Source organism: Typopeltis vanoorti, chromosome 4 (genome assembly GCF_054136105.1).
Source record: "Typopeltis vanoorti isolate ZY-2024b chromosome 4, IOZ_Tvanoo_1.0, whole genome shotgun sequence".
Classification (NCBI taxonomy): domain Eukaryota; kingdom Metazoa; phylum Arthropoda; class Arachnida; order Uropygi; family Thelyphonidae; genus Typopeltis; species Typopeltis vanoorti.
In genome coordinates this window covers 137,145,393-137,166,992 of record NC_143552.1, presented here as the reverse complement: position 1 = coordinate 137,166,992, position 21,600 = coordinate 137,145,393, and the positions used below count along the sequence as shown (strand labels likewise).

The 21,600-nt window shown below is 33.5% G+C and overlaps 1 protein-coding gene across 10 annotated transcripts in view; it reads left to right on the top strand.

Annotated features, from left to right (window-relative positions):
• LOC150107702 (tropomyosin-like) overlaps positions 1-16,030 on the top strand; it is a 102,940-nt gene extending 86,910 nt beyond the window's left edge. For 6 of the 10 annotated variants that reach the window (XM_090392014.1, XM_090392020.1, XM_090392012.1 and 3 more), the window contains 3 exons: positions 2,982-3,044; positions 6,846-6,915; positions 15,615-16,030. In XM_090392014.1, coding sequence (XP_090248140.1) covers positions 2,982-3,044; positions 6,846-6,915; positions 15,615-15,697 — 216 coding nt within the window. In that variant the 3' untranslated portion in view covers positions 15,698-16,030. Of the gene's footprint in view, positions 1-2,981; positions 3,045-6,845; positions 6,916-10,314; positions 10,438-15,614 lie in introns of all 10 variants that reach the window. The other 4 variants (XM_090392015.1, XM_090392019.1, XM_090392013.1 and 1 more) reach the window with 1 other exon arrangement.
• Positions 16,031-21,600: the final 5,570 nt, after the last annotated feature.

Here is a 21,600-nt window from a genome sequence, read left to right as displayed (position 1 = left end):
ATTATCTCTGATTCTAATATCAGGTTTAATGCCATTTTTTTTTCATTATGCGATCCATATAGGACATTTGTCGAAGGATATGCATTTGTTAATTGCTGAGGGAAGGCATTCTACCAGAGATGAAACTCGGATGTGATTCTGATTGTAAGATCACAACCTCATGACAAGAGGAGTGATTGTGTACTCGGAAGGAGAACAGGTTAAAAAGACCGTATGTTGAGTGAGTGAGTGGAGAGGAGTCTGAAATTCTGATTGAGGGATGATGAATTTGCTTTGTTATTGATTAAAGCAAACACCCCAGCTTTTCTTCCAGCAGTGGTGGGGGTAATATTATTGGAAAAAGGAAACCAGTTGGTGGCATTAAAGCCTCACTAAAGATGACTTGGGTAATTTTAGGTAGTTGTAGTTTAGGAAATCAAGCTTCAAGGATAAGAAATTGGAGGGATCTTTGTTTTTCAGAATGGGGGGGGGGGCAGCTTAGGTTGGTGTTTACCAAGAATGTTTAAACATGGAAGAAATTTTTTCGGATTGGTTTCTTTTTTATTTTAACCACTGATACTATTTAGGTTTACTGTCATGTTAGCATTTCAGAGGTAAAAAGAAAGACCAAGAGAACAAACATTGTGTGTGTATGTAGGGGCAGATGCTCTTAGACATGTTACCCATAGAGAGAGAGTGCATCCATTCCCCATGCTATAATGTGGCCTTAATAGTGTCTCATAGCCATTACATGGCCTCTCTCCTGTCAGGATCTGTCAATGAGATTGTCAACTCTGATCAGGAAGCCTCATAAATGCCCTTCTATTAAGAGATTGATCCTGTACAGTCTGACAACCAGGAGTTGCTTTACTGCTGTATCCCAGAAGATGGATGACATTTTAGATCCCCAGTGTTTGGTATGTCCTTGAAGGAAGTATCACTCATTCTGCATGCGTTGAAAAATTGGGAGACAATAGTACAAAAATATACTATTATATTAAAAATTCTACTGAAAAACATTGCACATAAATAAAATGAATACATTTTAATTGCAAGTGCTAATGAGCTTATTCTTTGATACCTGGTGCATTTGTGTCTATCCGTTGCTTTGTTGCAGTGATTTGCATAGATTTTGTACATATCCACTTCTATAAATAACTGTTATTTTGTTTTAAATCAATACAGGATATCTAAAAAAAAAATTATTTTTGAATTGCCTTAATCCTTCCCTCCCTCTCCCAAATTCAAGCTGCTCCAGATATAAAATCTTTTGTTAGAAAATAAGAATTAGAACATCTCTTGCTTACACTGTTTTGAGGTATTTTTAAAAAGTTCAATTTTTGATTATTTTTAATAAGCTGCTGTTAGCAATCAGTTATTTTTGTGGCATCAACTTCTGCAAGTTAAACCGCAACATAAATTACCTGGAGGTGTGCTGCTTTTGTTTATATGTATTGTGTGCTTTAACGTCTCTTAGATGTTAATTCTGTGGACCATTACGTCAAATACGTGGTAAACAGTTTAATTATTCTTGATTGCTCTTTTTTTTTTTTTTCTCCAAAAATAACTTTTTAATCTGAGATTTAATATTGAACATATTTTGATTCATTCAGTCATTGATAATAAATGTTCAGTGAGAGATTAATTCATGACTTATGTTTCTGGAACTCATTTGAACCACAGGATAAATTTCCATAGTACCTCCTATACATATTTACACTTATGGATCATAAAAGCAATAAACAAATAAAATTTTAAAATATCTAATCTCCAGTTCAGTAAAACTTGTGAACCCTATATAAAGTGTGAGAAGCAACTGGGATTTCAGTTGTTGCCCCTTAGATTTAGATATATTTTTATGTCAAACTTTCTTGGAACTCCCTCCCACAAGAAAGTTTGGCTGTAGGTGTAGTGTAGTCCTCTGGAAATGCTGTTCGCATCCATAGTGCTATACCACCCGAAAAAAGGTTTAAGTTCAGTTTGATTCTAGTTGTTAACCAAAGGAACTTTTTCTAAAATTATCTTCCACTGATTCTCAAGCTAGTTAATCTCTGGCATGAGCAAGCAGATTGTTTTCTCCTGGATTTTTTATTGAGGAAACTCAAGAAAATTGACTGTAGGCTCACATCATTTCAGGCCTCTCTTTGCTGGACTCCGTGTAAAATTTGTGATAGTCTTAGCCAGCTATTTCTGATTGGCTGTAGTAGAGATTGACTGCCCCTTCAGTTTCCAAAAGTTAGATAGGGCTAAAACAGCCTCACCTACTGCCAATGGGGAATAAAAGCATTAGCAGATTTTTGCAGAGCAGTTGAGAAACATTATAGTCTTAAGAGTTTTTTTTTAAGTCCTCTTGCCTTTTCCAATCATCTTTTGTCTAATCTAGACTGTATGATTTCAAATGTTTGGGGAAAGCAGGAGGACCTTCTCATGTAGAAGCTATGAGTATGAATTTAAATTGAGTATAGCTATCAGTTGTGCCTCTGTAGCACAACTGTATTGGCAAGTACTCTTTAGTTTGAAAAACCTCGGGTTGCATTCTTTTCTAGGAGCAATGAATATTTGTAAGTGCTTTTCATCTGGTAGCAAAAAGGGATGTGTTTAGGATCACAAGATTAAAGTTCTCCTGGCATGTGCAATAGGCTGTCAGTGGATGTTGAATGCATCTTTAGTAAATTTAAACAAAGATGTAGGTATTTAGATAAAAAGGGATGTGTTTAGGATCACAAGATTAAAGTTCTCCTGGCATGTGCAATAGGCTGTCAGTGGATGTTGAATGCATCTTTAGTAAATTTAAAAATGTAGGTATTTAGATATTGAACCTAAAGGAGCCTGCATAATAATAATAATCTCAAATTCTTTCGAACATTTAAAATTTCCCGTAGTATTATTTCTCAGTTTACCAATATAAACGAATATTGTAAATTGTTTTTATAACAGTTGAGGGATTAAACTGCATAATGCCTTTCAGTTAATATATTTTTTTCTTTGTCTTTTTTTTCTAGGCTCATCAGAGAGAAGAAACATATGAACACCAGATTCGTACCATGACTGCTAGACTAAAGGAGGTAAGCTTTGAAACTTTTGAAGCAATAAAGTTCTCCTTATTAATCCAGTTTCATTGGATGCCAGGAATTTATATGTACAGCAGATTCTGGTTGTTTTAAGCTCGGGACTAAAAATTATCAATTTTTAAATTAAATTTGAATTATATAATGTTTACATAGTCTTCTTCACATCTTCCCAAGACATTTATTTCGGGGAATAGAATGAAGAACTGAACTTCATTATCTCCTGTATCAGATTTAATACTATATACTTTAATGATGATGTGGTGGTATACGTAGATCATAAGTAACTATATATTTTCTGGATCACCAGAAAATATATAGTTACCAAATTACGAAAAAAAGAAAAATGTATATGTTACCAGTAAAATTAGGGATAGGATGCAAGGTTAGTGAAAGATCATTAATATACAGGAGGAGGAGCATGAGTGAAAGTACAGACTTAGGATACACTTGTATCGATAAGGAAGTCTGAAGAGAGGAAAAAAATCCAAATGAGACTTTGTGAGAAATGACATAGGACTTCAGGTAGCATACAAGGTGTCCTTATGATAAGATCAAAGTTTAAGCAGTTGGTCATGGAAGATCTGAAAGCTTGTAATAATTGAGCATTACAAGACTGGTGAAGGAATATATGGAAGAGAATATATGTACTGTCATCAGCAAAACTATGGATTTGGTGAGATCACACGTGCATGCACACACATACATATATGAAGAAGAGCATGGGAGAAAGTGTGGAGCCCTGGTGTACTGTGACATTAGTTAGGAAATCTGAAGGGAGGAAATTTGGTGACCCAATCTAAAGAGCACTGTAGGTAGACCATAAGATAGCAGCTTGCTGCAAAAGCCTCTGTGCCAGGCCAAAGCGAATGCTGAAATGTCAAGAGCAACCACATCAGTTTCTTCAAACTTTGCTGTCTTGTGCCCAAAGGTGGACAAGATTGTAAAGAGATCTGTTGGGGATTGAGCATAGCAGAATGCTGGTTACTAATTAAATGTTTGGCCTTCATTTGGTGAAGAATCTAGCTGTTCATGACGTCCATGATTTTTGAGAGAATTAAAGCAAAAGCAATAGGATTATAGTTTGAAGACCAGTGTTTTTAAATATACTGAATATAAGTTTGTTTCTGAGCTGTAGGGTAGATGCTGAATAGGTATGAAAGATTTAAGATTCTTTTAAAGTGGCCAGCATTTGTAGTGAATAATTTATGGAGACATGACGCGTTATAATAATTACTTTACTTATCATTAAGAAAGTAACATTCGACGTTTTCATCACAATTTAGGGAACAGGTGAAAATTCAGGAGCAGAAGACTTGCTAATATGTGGACTATTTGGGATTCTTATTTCTTTCCAATGAAGACTAGAAGGAGTTGGAGAAGAATGTCTGGAGATCGCTCATCTCTGGGTGATGTTACGCTGGTACCATGTGATTTATGAGAGAGATGGGTGTGGGATAGAAGTGGCAACTATTTGGTCCTGGCAAGGGACCAGAAAGTTAATGCTGTTTGAGCAGCAGGTAAATTTGGTCCTTCAAAATCAAATTTAAATTTGTTGATGATTTTTGGCAGCTGTTGCAAGCTGCATAGAAGACTAAGTGCAAAGCTAGTCTTCTTGAGCCATTTATACTGTGCTCTTTTATTGAATTGCCTTGGCATACCTACAATTGGAATCTAGGTTTGGATGTAGCCTGGATTTTGAGTAGATTTGTGAATGAAAGTATTCATTTCAAGTGAATTATTTTTGCTATTCAACCAGAGTAAATGTTTGGATCAGGAGAGTACAAATAGACCATGTAAAGGAGGAATGGAAATCATCCCATTTAGCACTGTTGTAATGCCAAAGGACATGGGGGGGCAAAGGATGTTCTGTAATCAAAGAAGCTCAGATGAGGTTATGGCCTGATATGTGTAAAGGCAACTAGTGTAGATGATGTTGCACCAGAAATCCTCAAATTTGGAGGTATAAAAGTTTTACAGTTCTACATTGCATAATTCAGAAAATCAAATTCCACATTATTTTGAAATTTTTCTTCATAGCATACTCATCTAACATGTACAACCAACACAAGTCTAAATAAGCGCATTAGTTCAGATCTAAGAAATTTAACTTTTGAGTGGTCTGTTTAAAATTTTTGTAAGTACATGAGAATAAGAAAAATTTTGAAAGAAAAACTTGTGCAGGAATAGCCGGATTTAAATAGCATATTGAATAGCTCAAGAAAAATGCTATTTAAGGCATCATATAGGAATTGTCAGAATCACGTTTTTAATTTAATACAAATAGTTGAAAAATCATTGGCGTGTAACAAGGATCTGTTGTATTTGTTTGGAAGATCTGGAAGAGGCATATGATAAGGAGCAGAGTGAAAAGTTGTTCAAAATAATACAGTGAGTGTATACTAACTGTCACCATAAATGACACATTATACCTAAATTTTAAGTCGGCAGTTAGAATTAAAGGATGCAGGAAGATAGATGGCGTGATGTTTTGGCTTTTTACTTTATGCCGATAATATATTGTTAAATAAACTACTATAAATCTTCAAGGTTCCTCAGCTAATTTGAGTAATCTTTGTAACAAATTTGATGCAGTAGACATGCACTATAATGGAATAATGCAGCACAGTGAATTATGGAAATATAAGATTTGACAGTGTTGGAGTTCTGACAGATAACTGATTATTTTGAAAGAAAATTGATGGGGAACTAGTATTGTTGCAAAAGTATGTAGTTTATTAATCAAGAAGTGCACAGAATACTGTAAAAGGAATACTGTAAATCTTCAAGGTTCCTCAGCTAATTTGAGTAATCTTTGTAACAAATTTGATGCAGTAGACATGCACTATAATGGAATAATGCAGCACAGTGAATTATGGAAATATAAGATTTGACAGTGTTGGAGTTCTGACAGATAACTGATTATTTTGAAAGAAAATTGATGGGGAACTAGTATTGTTGCAAAAGTATGTAGTTTATTAATCAAGAAGTGCACAGAATACTGTAAAAGGATTCTGTACATTTCTTGAGTTATATCAGTAAATGATGATCAGATCTTTCAATATTTCAATGATATAGTAACCTTAAAATTATAGTACAGATGTCATTTCACTTTATAAATAATAGCTGATTTCCAGCATGTGCTGAAATAAACAAAACGTGGAATTTATATTAGATCTTGATACTGATAAATGCTGATTTAGAAAAAAAAAGTGAAGACTTCAGGATGTGAGCAGCAAGATGAGGCAGAGGATAATGAAAAAACTGAATATTTATTTCCAAAATCTGCTGTATTGATTCACAATACAGCAGATAACCATTAGGGAAAAAAAAACACAAAAAAAAACAGGATTTTTGTAGCATTAAGAAAATTCCCTCTTGGATTAGTATTTTTGGGTTTTCAACTATAGATCATTGTGAAATATATTTCTAAATACCTTTTAGCAGTTTGCAAGGACTGAATTTATCAGTACTCAAGCAGCCAACATCACTAACATTACATTCACTACATGCCAATACATTGTATGACAATACTTAAAACAAATCTTATACATTCGATGCCTAATTATGTCACAATCGCCCTCTACCATAAGGTTCCATCCAAATAAATACCTATAGCTGCAGTATCATTTTAAAGAATCTACTATAGCAATTTTGTATTATAACAAGCTATTCCTTTTTGGTTATGAGTTTATGGTGAGAGTAGACTGTATTCCTATCATTTATAAAAGATATGCTCAAGTTCTGTACAATTACCGACTTCTTCTGAATGATTCTAATTACTTGAATAATTTTTAGGCTGAAGCTCGTGCTGAATTTGCTGAAAGATCAGTGCAGAAGTTGCAGAAGGAAGTGGACAGACTGGAAGGTACAATTGTTTGATTTATGTCTTTTTTTTTTGTTTTTGTTTTTTTTTGCATTCTTTGGATTTAAATTTTCTTATATAGCATTGTGAGAACTTTACTGATTTATTTTATTTTCTTAAGGATATGAAGACTTGCAAAATATTGTTTCAAATATTCAAAAATATATAAAACTAAATTTATATCTTGCAACTTTTCTAAGACATTCTGAAAGGATTCTAAACCAGTTCTGTTTGAAATTTCTTAAGCTTCTTGCCTAAATGTATAAGTATGTTAAAGTAATATATTTATATATTTTAATATACTTATATTTATCCCCCATATGAAAGGTAGAAGAGCCTATAGTAATGAGATGCTTGCTGTGTGAGGATGAAGTATATAAAATCAACTTAAAACATTTTTGTGCTGTATCCTGCAGTTCACTAGAGAAAAACTTCAAAGTCTTCTTCTTCTTCCTAACATGGATTTTAGGCCAAGTGGCCTGTTCAGGTCTCATGCCATCCCTTTCTTGGTCTTCCGATTCTTCTTTTTCCACTTATTTGTATCTGTATAATATTTTTGGTGGTCTGCTGTTGTCCATTCGATTTAAATGTTCTAGCCATTTTTGTTTATACTGTGTTATGTAGTAATTAATTGGTTTTATTTTCAGGGATTGTAAGATTTCTTCATTTGTTTTGTGGTCCCACTTGATATATCTCACTTGAAGTTCCTCTGAACATTCTGAGGAACTTCATTTCTGCTGTTTGAATTCGTTTTTCATCTCTCCTTTTTATGGTCCGTGCTTCGCTTTCGTATAATAGAGTTGGTTTTGACAAGACATTATATAGTCTAATTCTATATAATGTGTTTTTTATATAGAATTATTTTATATAGAACTATAAAAGTTTTTTGTGCTAGGAATGCTTAAATATATTATTTATTATGCCATTTACTTTGACAAAGTTTAATATTTTAGTGTTTGTCATTAATTGGTTTTATTTTCAGGGATTGTAAGATTTCTTCATTTGTTTTGTGGTCCCACTTGATATATCTCACTTGAAGTTCCTCTGAACATTCTGAGGAACTTCATTTCTGCTGTTTGAATTCGTTTTTCATCTCTCCTTTTTATGGTCCATGCTTCGCTTTCGTATAATAGAGTTGGTTTTGACAAGACATTATATAGTCTAATTCTATATAATGTGTTTTTTATATAGAATTATTTTATATAGAACTATAAAAGTTTTTTGTGCTAGGAATGCTTAAATATATTATTTATTATGCCATTTACTTTGACAAAGTTTAATATTTTAGTGTTTGTCTTTTTCTTCTTCGTATGATAAATCGCATCCCAAGTATCTGAAAGTCTTTACTTGTTCTAGTATTTTATTATCTATCACTATTTTACTTCTTATTGGGTTTTCTCCTTTGAATGCCATTATTTTTGTTTTTTTCTTTAGATATTGTCATATTATATTGTTTTGAGAGATTTTAATAATCTTTGTAAATCTTCTGATGTAGCTAATACTATTTGATCATCTGCAAATAGTAGTGTATCTATCTTCATTTGTATACCAAATGGATTATACTGTTTCCAGATTGTTATAATTTTATTTATATATATATATATATATATATATATATATTGAAAAGTAGAGGTGAGAGGGTACATCCTTGTCGTACTCCTCTTGATATATCTTTCCATTCTGAGATGTGTTCTACGAGGTTGTATCAAAAGGTTTCGAGACTAGGTTTGTAACACTCCAACAGATGGCAGCACAAGGCTGCAGTCACAGGGAGCACCTACCTTCATAAGTCTGTGTGCCAAAAGACATCATCCTGTGTACATCGGGAGCTGTGCAACTAATGCTATTCTGACCACCTGTGTTACTACATCTGCGATTTCATCATGGACAGCAAGTTAGAACAAAGAGCAAATGTGAAATTCTGCATGAAACTGGGCAAATCTGCCACAGAGACGTTTGACATGATTCTGCAAGTGTATGGTGATGCTGCAATGTGTTTTGAGTGGCATGCATGCTTCTAGAGCAGAAGAACATCACTGGAAGACGATGAGAGATCAGAAAAACCTTCAACGAGCTCAATCCCCAAAAATATCGAAACCATTCAGCAACTTGTGCATAAGGATTGTCGGAGAACACTCCACAACATTGTTGCCATTATCGGTGTGTCATATGGAACAGTCCAGGTAATCCTCACCTACGATTTGCACATGTGCCGTGTTGCTGCCAAGTTCGTCCCCAGGCTGCTGACCCAGGAGCAGAAGGAACACCGCATCAAAGTCTGCCAAGGTCATCTCTGTCAGCGTGCCATGGATGACCCATTCTTTATGTTGAGGATCATTACCGGTGACGAAACTTGGGGTACAACCCTGAGACAAAGCAACAGTCTTCACAGTGGAAGAGCATCTCCATGATCGGAAAAGGCGAGGCAGATCCGCAGCTCGACCAAGTGCATGCTCATTGTCTTTTTCGACATTCGCGGCATTGTGCATCGAGAATTCGTCCTCAGGGGCCAGACCGTCAATAGCGAGTTCTACTGCCAGGTTTTAAGGCATCTGAGGGAGGACATTTGGCGAAAGCGACCAGATCTATGGTGCGCAAAAAAACTGGGTGCTCCATGAGAACAATGCACCCTGTCACCTAGCTCTCCTCACATGTGAGTTTCTCACCAGAAACAACATGATCTCACTTCTGCATCCACCCTACTCGCCAGATTTGGCTCCTGCAGACTTTGCCCTCTTCCAGAAGATGAAGATTCAGCACAAATCGCAGAAGGTGCTTGACATGCTTTGAAAAGAAGACTTCCAGGACACATTCCAGAAGTGGCAAGAACGCTGGGAGCACTGTATTGATATGCAAGGGGACTATTTTGAAGGTGATTGATAGTGTGTAAACGTAGATAAATAAAGTAATTTCTCGTAAACAGAGCTAGTCTCAAAACTTTTTGATACCACCACGTAGTTTAACTGCTATTTTATTTCCTGTATATATTTCTTGAATGGATTGTAAAAGTTGGTTTGGTATGTTTAAATCAGTTAATATTTTAAACAATTTTTGTCTACTAATTTTGTCAAAAGCTTTTTCATAATCAATAAAGGCCACGTGTGTTTCTTTTTGAAATTCTCTTCTCTTATCTATTAATAATTTAAAGTAAAAATTGGATTTATGCAGGATTGGCCTTTTCAGAAACCATTTTGTTCTTCTAGTAGTTTGATAATAATATCGAAGCTTTTGATATTAATTAAATTTTTTATTGCAAGTAAAAAAAAAATACATAAAAAGAATTTTCAGATTGATTTTAATATTACAACTTTATTGTTTTTATTTTTAATTTCCCTGTTATTTAACTAACTTAGAATTATGTATAATACTATAAAATATATAATGCATGCTTATATGTTGCAGATGAATTAGTTTCAGAGAAGGAAAAGAGCCACCTTTTACGAGAGGAGGTGGAAACAACTCTGAAAGATATTCAATCTATGTGAATGTGCTGGCTGATGTGTGAAAATCCTGCCTGCCCAGAAGGTTTGCATGTACATAAATATGACCAAACTAAATTTTATTTTTACCTTTTGAAATAATCACTTACCCATTTCTAATTTCATAAGCTGTTGACTTATTAATTTACTGCATGTTTGTATATGTTTAAATTTTAGCATGTTAGCCGCCACAGTTTCTCCTTCTCCAAGGGCTCGTCATTTTTCTTTTATTTCTCATAATATTTAACAGCATGAATTTAGTTTTAAAAAATATAAAAGATTGTGTGAAAGCAATGCTTTTATAGTGTATGTTTGTATCATACGGTGCTTGATACAAATTTTTATATATATCAATAATATGTATGGATCTATTTACTAAAATAAAGAGCCAAAAGGCTTTAAAATGATGCTGGATTCAATATTATCCACTTGATTTATATAATGTATGGATCTATTTTTCATCATCAAATTACTAATCTGTACTCTTAGTTAGGGGCATACAGCATATTATGAGAGTACCACATAAAAAGTTTATCATCATTACCAACTTTCTCTCAACAATTTTCCTTCGCAATGTTATCTGCCAGTACTCTAATATCAGTTCTTATATTTCAGTTGTCTAAAGCTTCCCAAACTTCTGGATGTCAGGGGCCCCTATGGAAAAATTAAAATATTTCAATGCCCCGCTCGAAAAAAAATCGTAATATAGACATATATTATTATAATATTTATTGTATTTATATTCAATACAAAACATACACACTGAATATTGCAAAAATCAAATGCAAATATTACATTTTTAGCATCTTACATACACATTTGACATGGCACATTATCTCATATTTTTATATAGATATACTGTTATTGTACATTTGCAGTATAAGCACATGAAATGTAAAACGATTAGTAATAAAGAAAGAATTAAAAACATAAAAGAAGTTTAATAACAATTTAATATGATGGGTGTGTTTCAATACTGCAACACAAAAAGTCAATATCAGGTGAAATATTTGAAACTGCAATTCTTAGATTTCTGCTTTTTGAAATGACACTTATATGAATAAGCATATATTTACTAATATTCATTAAGCACCAAAATACGCAGGTAGCAAAATTTGTGAACCCACACCAATGTGAGATTTTTTTTTCCATTAAAATATAAAAAACAACAAAAAAAAGAAATACGTTTCTTTTAAGATAAAAAAAATCTACTTAGTCTTAAAACATTTCAATTTGTTTTCATCATTTCATGCCCCCCCTCAACAAAACTTGCTGCCCCCAAGGGGGACCGCGGCCCACAGTTTGGGAAGCACTGTTCTAAGGAACTTCTTACTTTACCAATCCACCAAGATCTTGGCCATCCTCCATGACTTTCCTGGAGGGGAGGGAGGGAGAAAATTTACCCTCTCTCTACCATTTTAGATTATCTCTCACATTCCTGAAAGCTGACAGTGTCGAATTCCTTCCAAGTAAGATCATTTTTGATATGGTTATGTCACTGTTTCCATATGTTTTCTCTCTGTAATTTTTTTCAGTTCTCATATCTGTGTGGGCTCCAGTCTTATTTTATTCTGGTTTCTAGTGTTTTATTTCTAGCTCAGTCTGATATTTAAAATTGGTTTGAAAACACACTGTTTTGTATACTGCTAGTTTACTGTTTTAACTAACTTTTCTCTCTTATTCCATATAAATTCTGTTGACTCCATATCAGCTTTGCTAATTTTATTGTGTATTTCCATATTTAGTTTTCCATCTTCACTAAAAATTATACCTAAATAGCTGAAATGCTTCATTTGTTGTATTCTTCATTGGTGATTTCTGTACCCCTGCCTATTCTATTTTTTATTGTGAATTTTCATATCAAATTTATTACAACTATTATTCTGTTTAGTTAAAGAATTCTTCAAATTTCTGCATTTATTTAGCAGTGCATCATCTGCATAAATTAAGAACTGGGCTGAATGCAAAATCTCAAACTTTATATCTCTGTATTTGAGCATTTCTGGTCAGATATTTATTCCAATAGCTGCCTTTCCACATTTGAGATTTTTTAATAGTTTTTGCTTCAAATACTGATAGTCCTGATTGCATTCCTCTTGAATTTTTAAAGTAATTACTCCAGACAATCAATTGATAATAACTTCCTATTTCAAAAATCCCTGTTGTGAACCAACATTAAGATATCACTGGTACGCAGTGATATTTTGTACGCAGGTAGCAGTCACCAATTTTGGTGATTGCTACCTGCGTATTTTGGTGCTTAATGAATATTAGTAAATATCACAAATATTAAGATTTGTGATATTAAGATATCACAAATTCACATGAAGAAAAAAGAAAAATCTCCTGTGAGATTTTTCTTTTTTCTTCATGTGAATTTGTGCACATCTTTCTGCTGGAATATGGTGGTAGTAGTAATGACAAGTCCATATCCTGAACAGGAATCTCACAGGTACTTACTATTATTGTCAGCTTTACTCTTTTTTCCAAATTTTCCCAAAACATTTCCATATGTCTAATATTCATTTTCTACTCTGCTGTTGATTTCCAACAAGGACTTGCTTTTCACTTTGTGTCATCTGCCGTGTCTAATAACTTAAAATCCACCACTTAGTAGAGCCTTCTCTAGAACCATAGGCACAAATCAATTTAATTGTCAAATTTCCCACTTTGATGTTTGCTCTCATCACTTCATTTGCTTAATATTGCCTGCCAGTCAAGAAGTTCATCTTCCTGTTTGGTGTGGAATGAATGTCTTGTAAAAATTAGAAGAATCTCTTCTCTTTTCTTGATTCTGTGATATGCCGATATAAAGATGTTTTCAGGGATAAGGTCAGCAAAGGTTTATGTTCTAGACCACACAGAATCACAAGATTACACCAGACTGAAACACAGAGAAACATATTTCAAATACAAATTGTATGGGGTGATGGAACATTATACAGAGTAATACATAGTCTATATTTAAGTTGTCTGTCAACAGAATTGAAGGAAATGCAGGGAAATGGTTTGGTGTAAAATCAGGGATAAGACAAGGATGCACATTATCTCCACTCCTGTTCATCTATATGGATCACATTATAAAAGAAAGTGGTATTCAACCTGATATCAAAATTGGAGATGTCAAACTTAGCTCTTTGCTTTATGCACATGATGTACTCCCAAACACATCTAGTGCAAGTCTCCAGATTCTCTAAATTGAATAACAGTTGTAACAAAGACCAAAACTATGAACATTGTCAGGTGCATAAAAAAACTTCAGCTGCATTATGAATGGAGATTCTATAGAACAAGTAAAATATTTCAGCCATCTAGACACAGTCTTGAGTGAAGATGGCAAGTTAAATCTGAAAATAGACAGTAGAATAAGCAAAGCTGGTATGGTGGGTAGCCAGCTGAATAAGTTTTCTCTTATATGGAATAAGAGAGAAATTAGCCAAAACACCAAACTTTCAGTATACAAGACTGTTCAAACCAGTTTTAAGTTACTTACAGATCTGAGTTGGGTTAGAAATAAAGCAGCACTTGATCAAAGCCCACACAGATATGAGGGTTCTGAAAAATTTAGTTGAGTGCACTGGCATCAATAGCAGAATCATATTAGAAAGGAACTTGACATCATTAGCATTCAAGAATGTGTCAGCATAGCTAATCTAAGGCTGTTTCAATAGAATGAATGAGGAAAGGTTAGTAAAGCAGGTATTTGATGGCAGGAAAGAGACCCAGAGGAAGCCCAAGGTCTAGGTGGATTGATTCAGTCAGAAGTGTCTTAAATAAGAAACACAATGTTAGACATGACAATATTGGAGTGCTGACAAATAATAGATAATTTACAGGAAAATTGTTGATAGGAGTTTATTAGTGTAAACTTAATCATGTAGTGCTGTCATGGTAACTTGAATGCCCCTTGGAGGTACATATGAGTAAATTGATGATGATCATGTGGCAGCTAAGATGTTAATGTTCTAATGAACTAGACTAATAGCATTCTGTTCTTTAAAAAAAAAAAAAAAAAACTGAGTTGTAATTAATTTTTAATACCTTTTGTTTATTAACAAAATGATGTGCATGTTTAACCATTTTATCTAACAGTAAATAATGCCTTGAAATGTTTAAAATTAACATAACTGATATGTAATTGCTCATACTTTGATTTCAGTGCAAGATTTTGCTTTTTTTTTTTATCTTTACTTTGAAACGCCACTTATTTCAAATAATTTAATTGCCTATGAATATAGGCAATTAAATTATTTGAAATAAGTGGGAGAGAAATAGTGAGAGAAACATGTATTGATAGAAATACATATGCAAATTTTCAGACAACTTTTGTTGTTAAATAGCTCAAAACATAGACCAAGGATAGAGTAACATCACAACTCCATGATCAGCAGTAACCATTTTTGTTGCAATTCTGATTTTTGGAAGAAGCAAATATCCTTTTTTGAGATATCAAGAATCTTTGATGTTATCCATACCTGAATACATTTTTGATATGTAAAAAAGCTTATTGTTTATAATAGAAAGTTTCATGATTTTTATCCCTTAATGAAGGGTGTCATTTTTATTAAGGTGAAGTTTGAAAGATCAAAAGTAATTACACACCTGTTGGATGTTTCTTCGAAGAGTCTCTGTAGTGATTTCATCTTTTAACACTAAAGAAAAGAAGGAAATCAGTTATGCAATTCTGCATTGATACTTTTTGAAATCTTGTGCTTCACTGAAAAGCAGAAGTTTAATTTTTTTTACACATTTAGTAAACTTGATAAGTTTATTATGAATTTATAATAATACAAAGAAAAATCAGTTGTAACAGTGTAATCAATCACTTCCACTGCAGATGTCATGAGGACATGACATCTGCCAGATTTACATGGAATGTGAAGAACTCAGTTCTTTAACAATTTGTTATGAAAAGTAGAAATGGACAGCATACTTCCTAAAGTTGTGAAGTTATAATTTACAACATATTTTCTTCTTGAAATGCTTAAACTTGTTATTACTTCTCTCCACCTCATGCACTTCATATCTGTCATACACTATTATTAATAGTTTGAGATCCTAACTATATATCTCTCAGCCTTAATAACTTAATATTTTGTTTTAATTTAAAGTATTTTAAGAGACCAAATTACATTTGTATCTTTATTCTTGGTTTTTGAAACTAAGCTTTTAGCTATTATGTTTTTGCCTTTCTGCAAAATAAAATTTTTCTCTGTATTACAGATGAGTTACTTCATGAAAAGGAGAAATACAAATCCATCTCGGATGATCTGGACCAGACTTTTGCAGAGCTTACTGGTTATTAAGAGTATTGCTTGCTTATCAGCTTGTGTATTTGTATATGAATTCCAATTTCCATGTATCATCAGCCTGTGTCAGCAGTTAAGAAATGATAGGTTGTGCTTCTATTAAAGAAAATGTGGCATGTCAAGTTCTCATTCTGTATTCACTAACCATGGGCCTTGAGAATGATGTAGTTGGGCCTAGGTTTGTTAATAGAAAAACAACTTTTATAATCCCTTTATAAAATATAAAATGTCTACTGTAAAACCGGAATTAAAGCTGCTAAACTTCAGGTCACAATTTAAATACTGCCACATTGCTAACATCGTGGGAAAATAAAACATTATTTTATGTAAGCAGTTTATGAATTATGATATTGAAACACAAACATGACTCAATATATACAGTTCTTAAATTTGGAACCTTGCTTTAATACCTTTTAGCCCAAAACCTGTTGAAATTCACTTTTAGAAGATTAAGCAGCATTTAAATGAATTCTTTTAACAATGAAAATCCTCTTTAATCTTTTATTCTTGCCTTGGTGCTTAATTTTCTTTAGGTTTCATGTATTAAACTAAAAAAAAAAATTGTTTCAATTTTTATTTTAACAAATCTTTTGAGTTTGTTTTCAATTAAATTTAACCTGAAATGTTTCGATATGCAGTGAGAATATAAGAATTTTGCAGTACTTACTATATTGCATACTTTCAATAAGATGAATCTCATTGTTCCAATATGCAAAAAAAATTTAAAAAAAACAAAAAAAACATGAAATATTGTGAGAATAACAGAATTTCTCTATTGAGTACTACCTCAGGAAATATTTATTTGGAAGCATTTGAGCCAGGGAAATGGAAAAAGATCATTAAAAGCAAACTTGTGAAGAACAATCTAAATTCAGGCTGATTAGAGGTTTTTAAGAAGTCTCTTGTAAACTGTAAGTGAGCAGGCTAAGGATTAGATGATTTTGAAACTTCTCTAGGGACAAATGTTATTGATAGCTTGGAGTTGTTTCAAAAAAGCAATGTGTTTTAATAGGGCAATCAGAAAAATTCATCTACCAATTAGATATTTGTAAGCATTCATGTACACAGAATATTGGTTAGAGAGCAGATATGCTATCCACTCAGCCAGCAACATGACTTTCCTTTAAGAAAATTCTTATTCTTTCCCTCCTCTTTTACTTTGCTGTGTTGAAGATTTTCTATTCACTTAACTGCTACCGTATCAAGGACAAGGTGGTTAGCCCCTATGCCTCCTGGTGTGTCCCATGTCTGTAGATGCTGGTTTGCCTGTTTTGAGGGAGGAAAAATGATTTTTTTTTTCAGTGTCCACGTGGTTAGCCTAGTGGCTATGCGCTTTGCAACCATATGCCTGGGAATAGAGTATCCTGGGTTTGATTCCTGTTGTCAACGTGAGGAGCTTAAGGCTCTTTCTCAGACATAGCCAAGTTAGCCGGTCTTGGGCGTGGACTGCAGAGTTTTTCTCCCCAGTTTATCTGGGGTTTTTCCTCCTGCAAGAAGGCAAACCAGTCTTGTGAACACATGCAGCTACAGACATAGAACACACCTGGAGGTATGGGCTAGCCACCTTATCCTTGGGATGGGTATAGTTTAGAAGGGCTAAAGATAGCTCCATAACAAGCCACTAGGCCTAATACCTGAAGGGAAGAAGAAAACCGGAGTTTCCAGATGGAAAAAACCCTCTTACCTCCGTATGAGACCGGTTAACTCACCTTTAGTCGAAAGAGACCAAGTAAAGGTTCCTCATATCACTGACGGGAATCAAACTCAAGTCTTTCCAACCAAAGGGCTTCATCTATATGACAGCTATAGTGGCTCTCCTTTAAGAAAAATATTTCTGAAATCATATAATAAAAAAAACTACATTTATCTTATTGACTTTCATATCATTTAAAAGCAAACGTTTCCAAGGTTGACTGTTCTGCATTTCATAATTTAACAAATCAGTGTAGGTTACATAGCAGAGTAAGACCTTTGCATATCTGTTGCTTCATGCTTTCATTCATTTGAAAGACATTTTTTTATAAAAGGGATAGTTAGGGAAGGTAGAAATGGCATCACAGACATTCGTTGGCATGCTGCTAACATATGCGCATGGCTTGGAATTGAGTGTCAGAAGTAAATTGAGTACTAAATTGTAAATTACTATAAAAGCTTAGCTCAATTCTTTTTTTCTTTATATTATTCTATGGATTTATAAGAAACTTGTGCACAAGTTGATACTGAAAAGAGAAGATAATCTCTACTACATTAAAGCAATCTCATATTGGTTTATGCTTGTTGAGTAATGCTTTGTCCTTCCTTGAAGTATTGCTTCTCGTAATGGTTCCACTGAGTTTGTTGGATTAGCGCTGTTCTCTTACTCAATTGTTTGTAATAACTCTTTTTTTGTTATAGATCAATCATTAAGAGAATCAGTGTCATTATGTAAAGAAGAAAAACGCAATGAAAATACCAGCAGCCAAGATTAGTGGTAAGGAATTAAAGGAAAAAATCAATATGTTATTTATAAAGGGGTAGAAAATATAACTGAAGGCTAGCAGCTGGAATTGAAGTGGGCTCTTGGAATGCAAAAAAATGATTCCATACAAAACTGCAAGTTTTTGAGTGGAGATTTGAATTTTTAGCTGGTGGTATCTGTAAAGTAACTTTGTACAGGAAAGAATTGCCACTTTCCATATCCGTGGTATTAAGGATTTTTTTAAAATCTTGCCATGGGCATAGATGTATGTAATAGATAATATATGAATTTCATCACCCATGTTAGACCATTCTGCTTATTGGAGGTCTGAAGTGGTTCAAAAAAAGTTCATTGTTTGGTCTTTGTACCAGGGTTTCGAGAATGGCTAAAAATGAATTTTAAAAAATTTAAAAAAATCCTTAATACCATGGATAGGCAAATGTATTATAGGTTTACAACCTTTTCTTGATAGCAGTCACATAGGAGGGAGTAAAACATATCTACATTATGTGTGTATCTAAATCTTATAGTTCAAAAATATACCATTAATACTTTATCAGGTTTTTGAAAATATTGGATATTATCTACATATACATTGAAACATAGAGTATATACATAAATAAAATACATTAAAACATAGATATTATTTCTGGGAAAATTCCCATGTTACTCCTCTTGAAACTCAAGAAAATTTTTATGGCATTATAAATGTATTTTAAAGGAAACCATAGCAGAATAATCGAGGAAGAAAATTTTGTACATACCTTGTTTAGATGCTAGGATGACTTCATTTTCCATATTTCTGCTGTTAGGCTGTTAAAGGGGTGGGGGGGGGTGTTTGATGCAAGGCAGGAAGAATAATAATTATTCTTCCCGCCTTGTGTACAAAATTTTCTTCCTCGATTATTCTGCTATGTTTTCCTTAAAAATACACTTATAATGCCCTAAAACTTTTCTTGAGTAAAAAAGCCAATGTATTTAAAATAAGGGACACTCCTAAACAAAAACAGGCTATAATAGCCATAAAAGTAATACATTAAACATCTAGATGTGATAAAACAGTGACTGTTTTATCACATCTAGATGGTATCTGGAAAAAGAGGAATAAAATATGTAGTTTTGTGTAATTAATATTCTTTCATTGTCTTCTTCTCTCTCTTGTCCTCAAGATGGGTTGAATCCCATGTGGTTAAGAGCCTTCCACTGTTCTCTGTCCAAAGCAAACTCTTTCATATCCAACAGCTTTAAAGTCCAATGTGGTTCATTTGTAGTACATGGTGTAAAAAGTAAATTGTGCTTTAATCATGAGTGTACTTATAGAATTGATACCTTCATAACTCTTCATTCATACCTTGATATTTTCAGAATGCATTTTAGGAGCATTGGCTGGTTTTCTGGTTGTTTATGCTAAGAGCAGCTACCATTATGAAGAGCAAGCATGTGATATATCTCTAGTGAGACAGTGATCTCAAAATGCAATCATTTAATCCCTATCAACTGCCATGATTTTGAGACCTAATCAAGTATATATGAATGGAACCAAATTTAGCAGATAATCCAGTTTGGATAACTATTCTTCTTTCTTGGTCATTTTTGATCCACTGCTGAATGAAGGCCATCCCCATGATTTTCCAATTTTCCCAGTCTTTTGCTTCCACCATTCATCTCTTTCCAACCAGTTTTTCTATTTCATCTGCCCATCTTGTTTTTGGGTGTCCTTGTCTTCTCTTTCCAGTTGGTATTCATTCTGTTACTTTTCTGGTCGATCTATTGTTCATTCCTCAAACCAGATGTCTTGTCCATCTCCATTTGGATGCTTTTACAATTTTTATTGTATCCAAGACTTTTGTCTGTGATCTGATCTTCCTCTTTTTATCCATTAGTGTTCATTCCTCAAACCAGATGCCCTCTCCATCTCCATTTGGATGCTTTACAATTTTTATTGCATCCAAGACTTTTGTCTGTGATCTGATCTTCCTCTTTTTATCCATTAGTGTTATTCCTAGGATGATTCTCTCCATTCTTCTGTCACCAGAAGAATGGGGAGATTTGTTTTTTCATTTGTTTAGTTAGTGCCTGGGTTTCTGAGCCCATAGGTGAGTACTGGTAATATGCATTGGTCTTTACTCTTCAGGCAGATTGATAAGTTATTTTTGAAGATGAAAACCAGGCTAACTGTATTCTTTTAATTTTGCTCTGTAATCCATTTTCAATGTCAAAAAGTTACTGTAAGAACTTTTTTTGACATTGAGAAGGAGACTATTCTGTTGGCTCGTCAAGTTTTAATTGATTTTGCTCTCAAGTACTTACTGAACATAACTTTCGTTTTTTCTCTATTTATTTTAAGACCTATCTTCTTGCTTTCTATGTTCAGTATATTTATCATTTCCTGTCAAGTTTTGTGCTGATTCTGAAATTAATACAGTATCATCTCTGTATCTTAAATTGGTTATTTTTTCACTTTTTATTATCGTGCCTTTAGAACTTGAACGTCTCCTGAAGTACTGCTGTAAAAATTTTATGCAATATGGAATCTCTGTCTTATCCCCTTTTGTATAGAGATCTAGTTGCTTTCTATTTGTCTTATAGTTGCTGTTCTACTTTTGTATATTTCTTTGAGCAGTTCTGTATATTCCCTTGTATGGATTGAGCTGCTTAGAATTTTCATATTTTTATTTTCTATTTTGGTTTTTCTAGTATTATAAGCTCTGATTTCATGTTTTAACTCTTTTCCTTGTAGTTTTGCACATTTCTGAGTATCCTATTTTTGAAGTATTTACCTTGGACAATTAGTTTTAAGGAAAAGTTATTGGTCTTCTTTACCCTAATGGTTGGAGGGGCAGCAATGCTACTTACTAGGGAATAATAATAGAATAAGCTAGTTTTCTTCCTTGTGCATATAAGTATTTTTGTTTGTAGATGTGTGTTCACAGGACTGGCTTTGTCTGTTTTGAGGGAGAAAAATCTTAGCTGAGACCTGCTAACTCACCTTTGATTGAAAAGCCTTAATAAAGGTACTTTGTGTCAAACACAATTCAAATCCAGGTCTTTCAATTCAAAGGGCTCTGTTGAAACCAGCTTTGCTATAGTGGCTCAGAGAAACGAAATAAATAGAAGAATCACCAAAAAATTAAAGCAGTTTGGCTGTTAGATTTGCCTGTATGCTCTAAAAGGAAAGCTATTTAATATGTGCATTATTCCAGTGTTTACCTATGGAAGTGAGACAGGGAAGTGACTAAAAAGCCAGAGGATATATTGCATATGACCCCAAAGAGCTTTGGAGAGAAGAATGCTCCACATAACAAAAATTTATATAATTAACAATTACTAGAGTGGAGGATATTGTGAAGTATTGCAAAGCATGTAAATGGAGATGGACTGGCCATATTAGTAAATTGTCACACAAAAAAAAGTGGTAAAAATTACCACTTTTGTCAGATAA